The sequence below is a fragment of the Diuraphis noxia genome, unplaced genomic scaffold (genome assembly GCF_037042655.1).
Source record: "Diuraphis noxia isolate RWA-SAM2 unplaced genomic scaffold, SU_Dnox_SAM2 contig0004, whole genome shotgun sequence".
In the NCBI taxonomy this organism is placed as follows: domain Eukaryota; kingdom Metazoa; phylum Arthropoda; class Insecta; order Hemiptera; family Aphididae; genus Diuraphis; species Diuraphis noxia.
The window spans coordinates 35904169-35924066 of record NW_028301714.1 but is presented as its reverse complement, the minus strand read 5'-3'; the positions used below and the strand labels follow the sequence as shown (position 1 = coordinate 35924066).

The 19898-nt window shown below is 28.4% G+C and overlaps 1 protein-coding gene across 1 annotated transcript; it reads right to left on the bottom strand.

The window, feature by feature from the left end:
• Positions 1-5866: 5866 nt before the first annotated feature.
• Positions 5867-17742, bottom strand: LOC107162829 (uncharacterized). Its single transcript, XM_015509873.2, has 3 exons — positions 17109-17742; positions 11275-12013; positions 5867-7004 (listed from the first exon to the last, which is right to left on the bottom strand). The coding sequence occupies exons 1-3, from the start codon at positions 17418-17420 to the stop codon at positions 6862-6864; spliced, it is 1194 nt and encodes a 397-aa protein (XP_015365359.1). The 5' UTR covers positions 17421-17742; the 3' UTR covers positions 5867-6861.
• Between the last annotated feature and the right edge of the window lie 2156 nt (positions 17743-19898).

Genomic DNA, 19898 nt, shown 5'->3' with positions numbered 1-19898 from the left:
ATGGATATCGTTCTCCGATCCTAGGCCTTTGTCGGCGGGCCGCTTTGTAATAAAGAACCGCTCGCCGCTCGCGGAAGTGTGTCTCCAATACTGACAAATATACGTATATTTGTATAACATGGGGTGAAAAAAATTGAGAAACACTAAATATGAAATAATGCACATTTATCGGTAATGTCATGACAAAAAAAAAAAAAAAAAAAAAAAAAATAGAATAATAAAATAGTAAGTGCTTATGCTGCTTATTGTTTTTATATTATTTTTTATTTAATGGAGCTTTTCCAATATAGACATTAATTTTGTTTATTTTTCAATCATCTGCACTGTACTGTAGACTGCAATGATAAATAGATTGACTGAAATAATATGCAGATGAGATATAATCTCGTACAAGAGCGTACCCATAATTAATTTTAAATAATTCCGTGCATAGGGTAAGAGTTTCGATAGAATGAGATGGATAAGTTATTTGATCAACTATATTATTTGCTATAGTATAATACACCTAAACCAGCTAAACCTAGTGCTAGCACTTACGCCTAATATGAAATAATTCACAATATCTGTCTCGTGTAATATTAATGTACCGTACTTGAAATCTTTCGCATATCGACTTGTCTTCTAATAAATATATTATTATTCTGCATGCAGTTTCAGGCTGCCCGAAAGAGTTTGAAAGTACCTATACAGAGCGTTTTTTCAACATCATTCCGTATAGTGCATATTTTCTTAAATTCAAACTTTTGGAATGTTTATAATTGCTGAATGGCCATATTTTCGTATACCTACTAAGATGATTTTACCTCTAAGTGATGTCGTTAAATAATAAGAGGTTCAAACTTTGATTTGTATGCATCTATGTTTAAAAATTTAGAGTGATAAAACAGTAGTGCACTATTGTGCTTATTTGAAATATTTCGTAACCACGTGATATATGCCCGTATAATAGTGGTAAAAATTATGTGTTTACTTTATATGCATATAATATAGCTAATTAAAAATTCCAACAATCAGAATTTGTATAAAATATGCGTTATTAAAGGAAAAATAGGGGAGTGCTGCATGTATCAGCCTGTTTATATTTAACATTAAATTTAATATTTGACTGCAGGGGATATCCGGATATCCGATGTACCTAATAGGTAGTATATATACAATCGTAATCATCGACTATTGACTACAAGTTTATAGGCCATGTTAAGCCAGGTATTATAATAACATTAATAACATATAATTTGCGTAATCGAGGCTAAATATTTTGCTAACATCTCTCAAAAGTGGGCGTGTTGAGTGTGTACGAATCGGTCAAATAGAAAACGCGATAAGCTTTGCCGTCGGCTGAAATCGATCGAATGTTTATAAAGGATGTTACACTACGTCATTATAGGGGACGTGAATATTGTGAATCAGTAATACTGCAGTCTACAGCCAGTACAGGTATGATCATTATTATTATGTAATAGATAGTATGAATGAAATGAATAGGTACGATAGAAACGAAATAGAAATTCGAAAAAACATAATGTAAGTATATATACCTAGTATTCAGGGTGTCCCGCGGTTTATTTACCCAGCGATATCTCCTAGGATAATAAATATATCATAAAAATTGGTTTTTTTTTATTTTTTGGTAAAAGGTTTAAAAAAAGTTATTTTTAATTCTTGAAAAAAATAAAGATCTATTTTGAAGAGTTTATTTTACTGAAAATATTGACCTTTCAACATTTTATTTTCATTAATCCCATGATTTTTAATAATTGTTTTTAATTTATGAATAAAACGATAAAAAACTAGTTTTTATCCGGGCGGTGAGTTCCCCTCTATGGCTAATTCGTATATCTTCTCAGGGAACTTTGTATAACTATAAATATATTGGTTTTATTGTTTACCATACCGTTTAAATAGCCTATTATTAAAAAATATTTATGAATGAAATGCAGAGTCTAGCCTTTTAAAATCACAAATTCGAATTGAAAAATTATTCATTGACAAATACCTATAATTGCAATATATCGCTATTTGCCACGTATTTTGGTGATAATAAATCACCGTATCACCATATTAAGTGTACATTATACTCAGACTGTAAAGTATAGGTTTCTTTAAAACAAAATATGCCTATATATATAAGTAATATTTTAAAATATGTAAGCTAATAACCTTAGTTGTTGAGGCTTTAAAGTAATAAAAAAAAAAATAAAATATGGTATCGATGGGGTGTAAACATGTATAGTTATGTTAATGCAGATTTATGTAGGTTTACGAGGAATAAAAAAATAAAGCTCTTTATTATTAGAAAACGATTTTATTTTTTTGGAGATTTTATCATAATATTATAGTAAAGTAGAAGAATAGAAGATTATTATATAATTTAATGAATATTAACTATTAATATTCGAATAATTGAATAGTATAAAATACCTCTAGTTCAGACCTCTATAATAGTCTACGATATTGAGCATACCCATATCGTGTCTATGAGCTCACGTAACTACATACCTAAGCAGTTTTATAATAACATTATTAACTTTTTATTTTTTATTTTTTTCATGTGTAAGCAGTACTTACAGTATTTACGAGTACGCTACGCCTCTGACCTAAATATAACTATCTGAGTTATGTCAAATACTCCCAATCGTATCGTAATAAGATATTTTATTGTATAATTCAAAACTACTGTTACGTGTTCGGGGGATGACACCAGTTAAATATGAGATATCTAAGGAAAGTCGTAGGACCCTATAGATATAATTATCGTAGCTAGGGTTAGGTTTATATAATAATCAGAATCTTAAATATATTTATATAACGAGGATTCAATTTCAGTTAAGATTATTGCTTGTTATTTTACATAAAGCATTATTATAATTTATAACTTACGAACTGCAAGTGAAATTGTTATGGAGTTTTGGTATCAATGCTGGTTATCATGGAGAAATGGACATTTACAGTTTTACGTATTTGTCGTAACCTTACTATAATAAATGCATGATAAACAGGAGGGACTTAATATCTAGCAGCATTTTATACAATATGTCACATTTATAAGGCGTATAATAAACATAGGTTACATACATGGTAGGTACCTATTGGATATTATATACATATTGTGTTTATAAGTTTATAAAATATAAGTAGGTAATGAATTATTACTAATGATGTAAAAATTGTTACATTACTAAATATGTATCAATTATTATTTTTCTTACCGTATTATATTATAGACATTTTTTTTATCTTTTTATTTTGGCATGGGGAAATGTAAAAACAGTTCGATATTTTTGACACGGTAGAAAACTAAGCAATAACTGTACTTACACTACGTGTTCATGCAGTATTCCTTTAAACACATTCAAATATTACCTATATGTTTAAAAAAATGTCATTAATTTTGACTATAAATTTTACTTGTACCTATCTATAGTGTACACATTGTATACTACTATAGTGTTGTAGTTGTTATAAAATTGCTTTTTGACAACACTATATGTTACTATGCAGTTATAAATATGTTTATGATTCCAACTAATAAGAAAATAATTGTAAAATATAGATTACAGTTGTTTTTCATATTTATCTATACCTATATATATATAATAATATTCTCAAGGAGTTAAAAAATTCAGTTAACTTGCCCCGCTTGTAATATAGTATTTAATTAAAGTAAAAGCGTATGATTTATAATCGCCATTGAGCAATTAACATCATCTTAGATACATTTTTTTTAAAGAACCTCTATAATTGTTATTATCCATCTCCATTCGTGTATTTTACCTATTGTAAATTATAGGGTGGCTGTTTAGTCTTACCTGCATTTAATAATAGTAATCATTATGAATAAATTTCGCATTTAATTTTGTTGTCGTCCAGGCTCGTCCATGCTTCGAACTATTTGTGATATTTAATTCGAGATTTCGAGTCAATTGAACAATATTATATAAATAATTTGTACTCTACCTGCAGAACTAAAAATACCCTAAAATGGCTAAGACATACCTATAATTTGTTTGTATTGTTTTAAAAATAGTATTAATATTAAATATGACAATACCATCTGAGTAAACCGGACTCCTAATGGCAAAGGTATTTCAAAACATATTGGCACATTGCGCATTTTTCTTTTATTTACCATACTTTCGTTTTATTATATAAGATTTATAACCTGTAATGAAATATCCGGAAAACTATATAGGTACAGTGCTGATGTACATAATATTGTATTAAATATTTATTTGCAAAGTTGAGCAATGGTAGATACTAGAAATAATACCTATATATTTATGAAAACATACGATGTTTAAGATATTTTCGGTGCATTTAAATATTAAATAAGTCATATTCAGTAAATAAAAATCCAATCCATATATTATATTCTTCTACGGTGAGATGTTTTATTACGTTCTTCGAATTATGTAGGTATGATGCCGAGGGATTTCATCTATTTCGCCAATCATGTTTCTATTGGAAGAAAAGGTAAATCGATTCTTCCAGTTTTGAATACTTCTATTTTGCATTTACCAATTTGAGTTATAATTTCCAAAAAAATACAACTGTACGTTCGATATTCCATAGAAATGAACAATATTAGACCATTAGTCAATATGATCAAAAAAAATAAAAAATTTCTTATGCCAAGTAATTAAGTGCTATGTATAGACTAATTTTTTTAATTTATCATTCCAGTTATGAGTTAAGAAGTACCCATGCAGTTGAACATTTGTATGTATGAAGATTGTTTTATAACTATACCTGCGCAGTGTACTGATAACTAGCAGAATCGATGAGTCCTTGTCTGCAATACTGGGTACTTACTATTGTCAGTATTGTCAGCATCTATAAAAGGAAGTCCGCTTCACCACTACCATCGATGTAGAATCTATATTTTTAAATTATATAATTATATTGTATATTATTTATATTTAATATTTATATTTTGAACGTAGAATAAAAATAATAACATTCCAAAATGTACATAACGTTCATAATACATATATATTTTTTGCTTTCTTTGTTTCTTCCGGAGTCGATTTTCATTTTTATTTGTATTTTTTTTTTATATAAAATTAAAGGATACAAAATTGGTACGAATTCTTTGACTCCGAGCCATGTTTATACGAAGACATTCTGTTTACGTTTCGGATGCGTTTTATTGTCTAGAAGTTCGGTGTAGGTACGCGTTAGCGCGCGCGCACACACACACTCACTCACACACACACACACACACACACACACACACACATACATACACACACATACATACACGCGCGCGCATGGGGAGTGGAAGAGTGTTGTAAACTATTAAACACGAGACGTGCGCGGGAAAACACATACAACACTTGCGTTAACACATGTTCAGCCAAATCGGCGTTTCTGACAAAAAAATGAAAATAAAACGATTTTTTGTGTATTTCAAAAGTCCGCATGACATGGTAATGTATAATAATATAATATATCATGTATATATTATATCGTATAAGTGTGCGTGTAATGTGTATGTTTGAGTACCACACATATTGGTCCGGGTGGTCCGTTTGATGATCTACGATTATTGAATATAATATATACCTACCACGTTTACCGTCTTGCACATTTTAACCTTTTTTTTTAATTTCCACCTCCCAACCATTTACAACGTGCTTCCTTTATGTTCACGTATAGTGATAAATGCGTTACGAGATTTTTCGCTAAAAAAGAAAAAACACTTTCAAAATGCTATTTATGATGTCTACACAGACACACGGTGAGTACCTACCAATCATACCGAGTCATCTCATCTATTTTGTATTTATACCTATATGAAAAGAACATCAAAATTAGGTATATAATATAATGTATACACATACTAAAACATATGATTTTTGTGCGTTGTGTTTTATTTTTAAACAAAACGGTTTTAATAGTATTCAAAATAATTTTATATCTATTTACATAAACGTATAATATATAATATATACATAAATATTGATTTAAATATACTATTTTCAGCCTTTTAATCAATACAAAATATCGAACATTTACGTTTTATCAATGGGTATATTAATATTATACGGAGACTAGAAATGTTCGATATTCGTATTCACACAACTGATGGTTGGTCAATTAAATAATTTACAAAATGTTGAAAAAATGTATTCATTTTTGAATAAATGATATACATCACACTTTAAACTTAAAAAATAAAATTGTATGAGGTATAGATAACACTATGAAATATTTATTTTGTATAGATAATTTAATATTAAATTAAAATTTGTTAAGCAGGTGTTTATAATTAATTCAATTTTTTATATCTGCTGGTAGCTTATTTCATTAATGTGGATCGTTTAATTCATAAAAACAAAAAGTTTTTTTTTATGATAAGCCAAGCAATATGTTTGTTGCTTTAAAAGTTAAAAAAAAAAAAACTATTTCATACATGGATGTAAAATATTATTTCACTACTCATGTAATATGTATACTGTACTCACAGCTCACTGCTGCATGCACTGAAGCCAGTTAATTGTTCGAATTAAAGATAACATATTCAGCTATTATTCGTTAAAACTTAAATTGAAAGATATATTGAAAAGAATCACGTGATAACGTAATGCTTCAATATACCGATTTGGCTATCCATCCATTTTAATGTTTATACACGCGTTATATACATTTCGTGATATAATATCAAAAATACATTTAGACAACATATATCTTATTTTATATTCATACATACAAAAGAAAATTATAATCGATTTGAATGGAATATTATTTTTGAAATTTCTACGATTTTTATTGTGTTACTGCAGTGTTATTAAACGCTTTTTCGAAATATGAAAATCCTGTATGTGTCATGTACAATATACTTATATAAAAGACGATAGTTCAGCAAAACTTGGGGCAGTCATAATAATGGTGGAGACTTATATGTTGTGATAATCCATTACTGGCGTTCATAGGGTTGTCCATGACGTTATGTTGTGTTTGTCCGGCCGCAGTCGCAGATCTTCTCGCAACCGTGCTATAACCTGAAACGAATTGATGAAGAAAAAATCAATAATAAAATTAATGGATGTTCAATAAATAACAGATAAACGTTGTCGTCGATGTCAGACGCTAGACGACTAAAAATATGATATTATAATGGCTGGCGTCTGCGAGCGTATACATTTTTCACACCCACTTGGCCACTTGTGTACCTTTTTGACTTTTAGCCAATGTGTGGCGAAATCGACACGTTTAACTAAGAAGGAAAAAATATGTCATCGTATTTCACAGTCAACAAGTGGTTTTGTTTTAAATTATATATTATGCATATATGTACATATATTTTGACAAGGCCACGTGCGTTTCGGAGGACCTACGCGATCGGTGACGGAACCTCTTGACCTTGCATACGAAAATAATTAAATACCTATATATGTATATAATGTGACTGCACGGTGCAGAACACTCGTCGTCATCTTGCACCCAGCTCTGCACATTATATTATTATTATTATTATATACTCTCGACTCTCGCTCTATGCAGTGATACCGCGTATGTATAATAATGTATATAGACATTAAATATTATGGTGAGATATATATATATATATATAATGGTGACTGTTATACACTATACCACACATGACCACAGTGCAGTGCTCACCCGAGGGGGTGTCCCACACAATTAGACGTTGCGGTCGTCTGAATACGTGGAGGTCAAAGGGATCGTATCGTTCATAATAATATGTAGGTCAGAATAAAAAATATTAAATAAATATGCATAAAAAACATGGTTTGACCCATTTATGTTATATATTATATTATTAAAATAATACAACGAGGTTTTCTTTTTATAGTACACTGTTTCTCAGTCACAACACGCTGTTTATTGCCAACATGTGATATAAAATTGGTCCACGGGGGTTTATTTTTTATGAATGCACAACGAAACGCATTTAAATGATGCGTGCTCGCGACCTAAACACTGTTCGTAAACAACTAAAAATGCCATGTCGTACGATATAAACTATATGCACACAAAGATCGCGTTTGTTTCACTTTTTAAAATCGTCGTTCTATAATATATAATATATGTAAATATGTGTGTGTGTGTGTGTGTGTGTGTGTGTACGTCATGTTTAAAATTCAAGTAATAACGAGTATTTAGTAAATCCGAATCGACAAAAACCACATTGATACTGTTATTTATTACTCTAACAAACAGCAATAATAATGATTTGTTTAAAAAGGAAAAAAGTGAGAAGGAAATTAGTTAGCTGTACTACTTTTAAACAAAAGATTCGAAAAAAAAATTTTCGTCCTGAAAGTATATCTATACTATATGTCGACTATAAAATATCTATTACTCGTGGACTGTAGAGTTATAAATAGGTTCGAAAATTCCGATAAAACGATCACTATTGTTTTAAATTTTAAGAGTGTAATAGGTAAGCGTAATAAAACGACGATGATAACTACAATATGAACGTGGAGATTTAATTATTTTAATTCACGATTGACTTATAATATTATTGCTTTACTGTGTTTGGTTTGTGTCCGCTCGAAGCGTAGTTTTCTGCGTGGTAATAACAATAACGATAATTAATATTCGAAGTACCCGTGCCACTTGGTTTCGATATCACAAGTATTAAAATAGTATGACTATAATATTATAATTTGACCACGGTGCATACGGCTAGTGAGGATTATTGTGTTAGCAGCTCGTAATAACCATTAGGCTATTTAGTGCGTGTGCATCAACGGTATCTATATAACGGCGGAAATTAATATCATTGTTATTATTCATGGGCAGTTGGGCGTATTTAGAATTTAAGGTTAAATTTTTGTAACTTTTTGGTAAAGGCTGAAAGGATGTCAAGTAAAATATAATTTCGTTAATTTCGTTAATTCCAGCAAATGATTGTAGAATAATATATAATAATAATGTTTATTGTTTACTATATTATTATTTATGTCCAAAGTTTTTAGTTTTGAGCCTTTGAAGTGTTAGAAAAACATTAGTATCTTTATCAAAAATATTTTTTCTTTTGAAACTTGATGCACAGCTCCCTTACATGCAACAAGGCTGAAAACCCATGTATAAAATATATACGTCCTGCTATGATTAAATTGTTTCTATATTTTTGACATCCGATGGAAAATTTCTTAAAGCTTAATGTAGAAAAAGTTTCTTTGTAGATAATTTAACATACTTATAGAGTTAGATACATCAATACCTTAGACTCCTTAGAGGGTTCATTTTAAAATTACCTGTTTTTTTTTTATCAGAAAATCTTAAAGTTTGTAAAATTTGTTAATCAGCGTAGGTACATACTTCAATTTTTAACAAAACAGTATTACCCATTTCTGGATAAAACAAATTCAAAATCGTTTTTCAATGATTTTTCACTACGTTTAAATGAATGAACTTATCTCAACCGTTTTGTATTTTGCTGTAAACTATTTTTACAGATTATCAACACTTATAATAGTTCAAGGCGTGATATTAGTTAGTTTATGGTTTTTAATAAATTATATAGGTTTTATTGTATTTTGACAAATGATTTACCTCGACACAAGATCTGCTTAATGGGGTAAATTATTATATTCGTATAAAATAAAAAATAAAAATAAATTGTTTTTTTGAATAATAATTTAATATCAGAGAAAAGAAAGATTGTTATAATTTATTGTTTTGAGTAATGAAAAGGGATCCCTGCAGGTATGTGTATTCAGTTGTTTGCTTCTATTGTATTTGCTTATACGACTACACCTCTGCGTCATAATTAGGCATTTGTCCTGCGGAGTATAGACTTTTAATGATTATACACAAAATACTACTATTTCAAGTACAGCTGCAGTGAATGGTATAGCTGGAAATACATAATACACTAAAAGGTTCTGGGGATCTATCCCCTCATCCCCCTTAATTACGTCCCAGCTACGCCTTTAAGACGTATACGCTCGACATATATAATTTATTTTCCATACATTGTATGCAAAAAAAAAAAAAAAAATATGTATACATTGTAAAAATAGGTGAACTATTCGATTGATTTATACATTAGTAATACCCTATAAAATATGTAATTTACATTACAGATACTTTTTATATACTTTGGTCACAAATATTCTAATGTATTTAAATATAAAAAATGTGTAATTTATTAATATTTAATACAGTCAATTTAAATTAATCGGTTAGGTAGGCACCTACGGTATATTATACTTTTATACCTATACATAAATTACATTGGAATTGCTGAATTATTTGATTTATCTGATTTATGAAATGACACCACAGTTTTAGAACTAAAATATCGAATATTTAATATAATAATATTATGATTTATTAGTTAATGATTTAGCTATCGTATTTTATTATGTACAGACATACAGCAGTTGTAATGTTACGAAAAACACAGATAATTTACAACAGGGCTAATAATTAATATTCTCAAATAAATCATTCACGTTTCACGTAACTCGCATTAAAAAGCGAAACAAAAAGTTTGGTTACGGCAAGAATAAAATTACTGTTAAGTTGTATGTAGCATTTTAAAAGTAATAGTAATATATTATGGATTATATTATATTATTATTATTCATTTAATTATTTTAATTAGTTAGACATTTAATTTCTTTTAATTTATCAGTAAGTTTAAATTTATGGAAACAATTATTGATTCATAAAAACGTCAGAGATAAATTCTATAATATTGTGTTGTACCTGATAGGTAATCACATATTCTTATAGTAGACGTAGACTATAGCACGCTTGAATATCTCGTAAAGGGTATAATATATTATATAATCATATGGATATGGATATTTTTTTCAATATCATCGTTGACATAAAATGTATAGTGTGAAATGCGACCAAACATAATTTGTAGGATAAAACTAAAGATCGAGGTCACCAGAACGCTTGATACATAAATTCTTGTTTTGACACAAACTGCAGGTATAATATCGTCTATACTTGTAATTGAATCATTATTGCCTCTTGACTCTTCACCTACACGTCATGAGTGGTCAAACACTTCATAGTCACCACTCACCGCAAAACATGACAAACGTTCTCACATACTTTTTGCCGTACTCTCCTCCCAACTATTCACACAATTATTAAAATACAAAAAGGCCGATTCAACTTCAACAATCTCTTTAAAATATTCGATTGCACTCGTTCAAATTGTACAATATACACATAATATAGCCACATAGGGATGACTAAATAATATATATGATGATATTTATAGATAAAAAATGGGTTTTACTTGTAGAAAAAAAATAGGTAGGTGGTACTCACCGTTGTCGTGTGTCAAGTTATACTGGCAACCGTAATCAAACTGTTCTTGGTAACCACCTGCGCCTCCTGCGTAACCATCAGACTTTTGGCTCTGCCAAAAACTGGCCGCAAAATGGTCCAACTGGTCGTTCCTGCTGCAGTACCCTCCACTGCTGCTGACGCCAATTCCTCCACCGCCCGCACCATTACTGTAGTCCTGTTGCTGTTGCTGCTGGTGATGGTATCCCGCGACCATCGCAGCCGTGGCCTCCTTGTAATCGTACTGGTCGTGGAGGTAACACGCAGCCGCCTGTGACTGTGGTTGCGATTGTTGCGCATGTGGTTGAGTGGCAACTGTTTGCTGTTGCTGCTGCTGTGGAGGCTGTGGAGGTGGCAGAACCGTCGATGGCTGTGTCTGTGGCAACGACTGCGGTTGCTGCTGTTGGACGGACGGATGATGGTGATGCTGTTGCTGTTGCTGCAACTGCAGGTTTTGGTGATGGTGATGGTGGTGGAGGTGCTGGTGGTACTGTGACGTTTGATAACCATTACCGACTCCGCCGATCGGTCCAACAGTCTTCTGTTGGCACTTGCGACGGAATCCCCGAGGTCTTCGCCTGAACGAGCTCTCCTCAAACATTAACTCCGACGCTGGATCCACCGTCCAGTAGTGACCTTTGCCAGGACGTCCAAGCCCTTTCGGTAGCTTGATGAAACATTCGTTTAACGACAGATTATGTCGCACTGAGTTTTTCCATCCCTAAGCCAAACGCATTCGGTTTAGTGCATAGTTATAAATAGATTACTATGATATAATTATAAACAATTTACACATACATACTACAATTTATACATATAAATATGAATTACTCGTATTTTAGTTGTAAACATAAATACAGTAAGTATATCACACATAGTTACAAAATGTATAACCACATTAAGTATAATATTTTCACTTGCGTTGGTATTTATTGTTAACGTGATCCCCATCACAATAGATCTTATGGTACATATACGGGGGAGGGATAATTCAGAAAATAAAAAATAAATAAATTTATCATTAAATTACAACTTATAATTTATTGTAAAATAATTAAATATAATTATAAAATTGTTGTAATTTTTAATGTGCATGGTTTTGGGATGGGCTTATAAATTCTAAGTGGGTCACCATGTGGAATTTTCGGTAATCCATATGACGGTATAATGTACCGTTTCAGATACGGAAGACATTTAGGCCAAAATGTTTACAACAAGTACGGAGAATTTACAGGTCAGCAGAGTTATGTTTATTAATTTACTTATTTTTTTAAACATAAAAAAGACTTAGATATACAAGTTTATATATACTCAAACAAATAATAGCTAGGTGTATTATAATGAAAACTATTGTATAACGTTCAGAGTTTTTCTCCATATCGCACCCCGGCGACTATAATGACACAAGTCAAAAATTTGGCTTTTTGAGATAATAACATCATACAAATTATTCATATTATGATTGGTTTGGATTAGGTGGGGTATATTATAATAATTGGTTGAAACAGTTACTTTTTTAAACGTTGTACTTTTTTCAGTTAAAAAAATAAAATCTTTAACTTCTAGTGACCGGTGAGTAAAAGACTCTGAAGTGTAACTGATAAGTGGCCTACAAGAACGAAACCATTTAGAAGTTACATAATTTTAGCATTTTGTTAGGATATAATATAATTATTAATTGTGTATACATTTTTTAAATTTTAAATGAATCTTATTCATTTAATTATAGTAAAAATTAATAGAAAAAGAAATTAAAAATTGTAAACTATAAATGCTTGTAAAGAGTAGCATGCAAAGTAGTAAAATGTAAATAGTCGATCTATTTAATTGCTATTTATGATAGAAAACTTTAGAGCATTTCTATACGGCAGTTAATTAGTATAACTACTGTTACTGTAACAATATACAACACAGTACGATACCTGCACCGTTCCGAAAAAAAGTATTATGCTGCTATAGTAACGCAACAACCGGTAGGATACTTCTAAGTTTTAGGTACAGCCATTGATAATTTTACTATAAATGGCTATATAACACGCAAGTACAGAACAACAGCAGACCAGACGCAAGTTTAAACATTCATATTATAATTAAATTGTATTGTCGTGTTTTCAAATAGATATGAACCTTGCGTTAAAAAAGTAACAATCAATGTTGGAATTTTGTATCGATTTTACGGTCACCATAAATTATTATTTTTATTTCGTTTGATCGCATATTAATATTAATTATTTTCAAAATCATAATAGAGTTAGTTTCTATGAAAGTTATAATATTTTAATTTTTTATTATTTAATGTAATTTCATTAAGTAAAATTTTAACTATGCACATTACAGAACTTCGGTACAGGACAAATGATGTTGAATTCATATTTACTTTCGAGTCTTGAAAATGTAAAACGATGAATGTTGTACAAATACGAATATTATTATATAAAAACTGAATTACACCTATTTTACAAGAATTATCAATCAAAAAACTAATGTTTATTTTTGATACCTAGCAGTTTGACAATGAAAAATAAAGTAGTTTTTTTTTTACATTTTTAGTATTTAAAACATAAAGTAATGAGTTATAATAAAATTATAAAGTATTTGGTGAGATTTTGAGCTAGCTACCTATTAAATTTATTTATGATACTATAGATAAATATTTTAAAATCATGAACACAGGGTTGGTTATAAAAAAAAATGTCACCTGGGGCATGTATGTTTACTTTTAGCCACCTCCATATCTGACTACTGCTATTATAAAGAATCAACTATAATATTATAAATTTAATTATGAGTAATCTATGTGATAACTGATAATCCATAATTATAAATTATAATAATACAATTTGTACTTGGTAATGTGCTTATTAATTTTTTTTCATCAGTATTTCTGATTATAATTTAGGTTATATAAGAATGGGTCATTAGTCGTTATAATGATCACTACAGCTAGAGCTATAAGTCTTATTGACTTATCAAATTCAAATATAGGCAATAGTTATCTATTCTTTAAAGGAGGCAATTAATTAAGGAGTAATGTTCATATATGTTTACTTTACTTATAACGCCATTTTGAATTTTTGATAGGCTAAATAAATAGCATTGTGCAGTACATTACATTATAATTTTAATATAAGTATCAATCACATAAAAAAAGTATATAGTTTTAAGTATATAGTCTTATCCAATTCATTCATACCGCTGGCTTCCTCATTTAATGCTAATATTTAATTTCATTGTCTGTTAATTTTTTTGTCTGTTTGCTTTTTTGATACATAATTATTTTATAATTGCTTTGCTATAATTATTTTTTAATAAAAGGCAAATTAAAAAATATATATATATATTTAGGTAGTTTAACTAAAAATAAATAACAAATATACAAATAATATCATATTAGTCGTCATTATTTTATCCTGAATAAATATTTGCCTGTTGAATTGAATTATCCCAAAGTGACCCAAACGAGTTTAATATTTATCAATATACATAAATATCGTTATTAGGTTATAATGTAATATACCTTATTAATAATTATTATACAAGTACCTACAAATAATGAAATATTTTTAACTGTAGTATTTACTATGTATAGAATTGATCATAATTATTTCCCGTAATTTTGTATTTGGATTTGAATGTAATATATTGTATATTATATAATATATAAATATATATATATTGCACTTAACATTTTCTAACGCTTTAATATGAACGTTTTTTTATTTTGTTTTTTATACAAAAAATTATTCCAATGAAAACTATGAATTTTTAAGCATTGTTATAGCTATTTAACGATTGTGTTATTCATTATATTTAATCAATAATTAAATATACACTGCAGGTGTAATTTTTATTGAAATATATATATAATATATATCATACAGACATAATAGCCAGCTCTATAATACTGAAGTAAACAAAAACGTGTCAAGCAGGACATTAAAGGTTGTAACTATAGATTTGTGATTATTGATTAAATTTAAAATAAAAAAAAAAATTACATTTAGTTTTTTGAAAACACCAGTATCGTATCCTATTGGTTATAGTTAGGTAGGGTAAATCTAGAACAGAGAACCTCTTCTAAAAACATAAAAATACGAGTATATATACGACATTGAAAATTTCAGGCATAATTAACAAATAATAAATTAACTTGACCAAGAAAAAATTTTAGGATAAAGTTATAGACCTAGGTTAAATATTATTTGTCAAAAGCTCTTTAAAGATTATCTTCATAAATCAGTTTAAAATATGTATCTGAATAATTTTTTTAAGCAAAAATAAATATAAATTCATGTTTTTAACAATATTAATTTCAATTAATAGTTTTTTATTTCATAAATATTTCTTAATTTGTTATCTTCTATCTGCTAGTTTAGATTATAACTACTAGTATGCAAGGTAAAGAAAATAACGACTGAGTTTACAGTAGCATAAACAATTGCTGAAATAATTTATTAAGGGATTTAGGTATTAATTATTTATATTACTATACTAATAATAGTATTTACTGTAAAATAGCCTAAAATAAATACGGTTTAAAATAAATTAACAAATATTACATACATCGTAATATATTATAATTTATTGATCGTTATATATATAGATAGCTAATAATATTATATACATTTATTTAATACTTTAGTCAATAATATTATTATGTTATACACGTAGACAGATTAAATAATTTGCATAATATGTTTTGAACAACTATGAAAAAAATTAAACTAACCTAAATACATATCTACTTTACCATGTACATGTACTACATAGTATAAAGCTTATACTTCTAAGCTGAGAGAGACAACAATTTTTATTAAAAAACAAATATTATAGGTATAATATATACTATACATAATAGTATCTACAAAGTTGAGCAAGTTAGTTAGTTAGCTAGTTATGAAGTTACTTTAATATAAAAACCAACTAAGTTGGAATATAATTTAATTTCTGACATTTTCCAAATTTCTGGCTTAGTTAGTTATAGAAGTTAGTTTGATAAAAATAGGAGATTAAATTAGAGTAGAAGTTAAAAGTTAGATTTTTTTATAGCTTAAAATATAAATTTATACCCCTTTGTTCAAAATATGTTAAAAAAGGTACATAAATAAACATAAATAAACATACACTTTTAAGTAGGTACCTAAGTAATATAATAACTTTTATTTTTTTAGAAACGAATTGGAATATAAATCATTAGAACACATTATTACAATAGTTTGATGCCCGCATATTCGTATAATAGGCGCATCGTGATTAACGTGTGTATTACAAGAAATAAATGTAGGTATTATATAAGATATAACTAATATAAATAATTAATGAGAAAAATATTTTTAACAAAAAATTGAAAATAACCAATATTTATTATTAATAAATTATGATAATAGCTGTAGTCTATATAAATACTTGGAAATATTATAATACTCAACAGTTTTACGGAACATCTGATTTTTAGGATAATATATAAAAAAACTACATAAAAAACTATAGTTACTTATTACTTTTAACGAGTTAGATCAGATTATTTTACTCATTAAATTCAACTTAGCTAAGTTACAAAGATTATTTAAATTATAAATTAATTGTGTAACTATAGTTAGGGCTTAATGTTTTATATTGAATACTTTATAGTTTTCCAAAAAAAAAATCGATTGAACATTATATTTTAATTATAGTTATCTACTTATATCGCTACTTATAGTGCACCTATATTTACGTGCGTCATATAATACTCATATAATAATATATAAGAATAAGACCCACCTATACTGTTATATACTATTATTGTATTATTATTCCATTATGTGTGTATTTACCTGATAGGAACCTCTGAAGAAAGGGAATCTGTGCTGGAGGAAAGAGTATATTTCGCTGAGGGTAAGTCTTTTCACCGGTGAACTCTGGATTGCCATGACTATTAAGGCTATATACGAGTAGGGTGGTTTTTCAGACCTACCGGTCCCGACGCCACCAGTCGCAGTCACCGTTTTCGTTGTTGTTCCGTCGCCGTTGTTCTTCTTACAATTGTTATTATTGTTGTGGTTATGGTTGTTGTTATTATTATTGCTGTTGTTGAGAGATTTTCTCTCGTCATTTTCGTCTTCGGTCTTAACGATCAACATATCCATACCGTTATGTTGATGGCGCTCGAGCTCGCGCGATCGTCGTTTATTATAATACGTACACGGCAATAATCATAAAAGTTACTAAGAATATGAAATAGAATTTTTTTTCCTCAAAAAATCCTTAAATTTTTCTATTAATTAAAAAACTAAAAATTATAAAAACACATAAAACCGTAACTAATTATTATTATATGTGATTAAGGCACGCGTGTATAATATACACAGTTAATATTTACACGAACGAGTACCGTGAATGTGTATACGGACCGTTTATTGTTTACACCCGTCGTATACAATTCACGCATTACCAATGCAACCGGTTGGAGTGGCCGGGCGGACTGTCACCCCGGGCGGAACGACGGCTGGACCAGAGAGGAAAAAATGGGCAGGACGGTCGTCGGCCAATCCGTAGCCACCAACGTCTTCGATAATACGATAATAGTAATAATAATGATAATAATAATGGTTATAGAGGGACACGAAGCCTTCGACGCCGCCGACACCTCGGCGATGTGCCAACGCCGCACGTACGCCATACCCACTATAGGTATATAACATATATACGTAAAAATGTTTAATACCGAATAAGTGATTATAATAGTAATATATTGTATAACGCATAATATAATATATTATATATTAATAAATGTAAGTATAGGTATTAATGGTATTATATTATATACATTGTACCATTTATACCTAAACTTAAATGTGTATAATCTGTAATGATGATATTATAACTAATAACTATCCGTATTTCGATTTGGCTACACCGGTTGAACGCACAAGTGTCCATCATTGTTCATTTCAAAAGAGTATTATAATATATAGCCTATAATCATATGTAATTCGTATATAAAAATAATAATTAAAAAATTTAACAAACGACTATTCGATTAAAATAATCGTTGTGTTTATGATATTTTAATTTAAATTGCAATACTTTGAGAGTAGTAGGTAGCCATATATTTTATTCAGTCTATAATCTATACATCTATAACTACGCATTAACACGTCAAATATATATCAAAATAGGAACAAATTTGTAGCTATTAGTGCACTGTATACAAATACTGCAATGCATAACTAGTTTACCCTAGAAATAAATGGTAGCATCAGAATATAAACCCATTGCCATGTAATTTGAGAAAGCATTTGTAATGAAATAAATAATTTAATATACATATACACCAATGTGGTCAATAATAGAAGGATTATTATCTTTCTATTATTGTTCATTAGTTTTCAGAAAAAAAAGAGTCAAGTGTTAATAATACAAAAAAATTAAACAATAATACGCAGTAAATATTAAATATATATATATACCTAGGTATAAAGATTAAGGGGATTTATTGTATCCACGATATGCCACAAGTTATTTTCTTTTAAGTTTTAACATTCAATCTTCAAATATAAGTAGGTAGGAAACTTCTTAAAGTCTAATATATTAAAAATTATAAATACATACTTTATCTCTTTATACGAGTATGTTAAATATAATATTAAGTAATATATAATATCAAGTAAAGTTATATTATTACTTATTAGTTATAGAATTTAGATAATAGATATTCAATATATATGGGAACAAAAAAAAAATGTATTTATTAATTTTAATTATGATATTATCTATTTAGTACGAGCCTATTTTGAATATTCTAAAACAATTATATGACAACAAATTATACCATGGTAGGACAGTCGGATGATCGATGAACTTGTACGCAGCATTGTAAAACAAATAAATATAAGTGTAAGAAAGCAAACAGAGCTTATAATTTTAAGTACCACATATATTCTAGTAAAACATGCACTAACAAATCGTTAATAATTAAATTATTTTTTATTTCTTCTATCAAATTAATATAATTATTGGGTAGTAATGATAAATTTTGTGAAAAATATCACTCAAAAAATAGTTGATTTGTATTTCTAGTTCAATTTTACTAGACAGTGTGAACAATGTACATTGTCCGTAACGTATAAGTATATAAGTATGTATACATACATATATATACATATATATACATATATATACAGTTAAATTTATTAATTTTGAGATTAAATAATCAATCAATACAAAGCATGTATAAGATTATATAATAATATGTACTTATTAATGAATTTAATATATTAAAGTCAACAGTTTACAAGTATAAGTATATTTACGTAATATCATATTATGTGTTGTTTGTTTGCAGGGAATTGGAAATACGGTCAGAATTCTGTTTGACTTACAATGCAATTGACTTCTAAATACAAATACATTCCTAAAATACAATGTTAAAGTAGATATTGGGTGAAAATAGGTTATTATAAATTGATCTATACTATACGTTGCAACTATGATCTAGGTATGCATTATAGCTGATATTATACACATCTCCCTAAAACCTTATATAACACCATTTGACTAGAAATAATGTATCCTTTAAAGACTTATTTTTGTTTATTCGGTATTTATGATGTTATTTCATGAAA

What these genes read in the sequence shown, in the direction of transcription:
- LOC107162829 (XM_015509873.2), bottom strand. Translation starts at nt 17,420, where the DNA reads ATGGATATGTTGATCGTTAAGACCGAAGACGAAAATGACGAGAGAAAA. An exon ending in TCTTCAGAGGTTCCTATCAG is followed by an intron (nt 12,014 to 17,108) that starts GTAAATACACAC and finishes CGTTTGGCTTAG; the next exon opens with GGATGGAAAAACTCAGTGCG. An exon ending in TAACTTGACACACGACAACG is followed by an intron (nt 7,005 to 11,274) that starts GTGAGTACCACC and finishes AATTCGTTTCAG; the next exon opens with GTTATAGCACGGTTGCGAGA.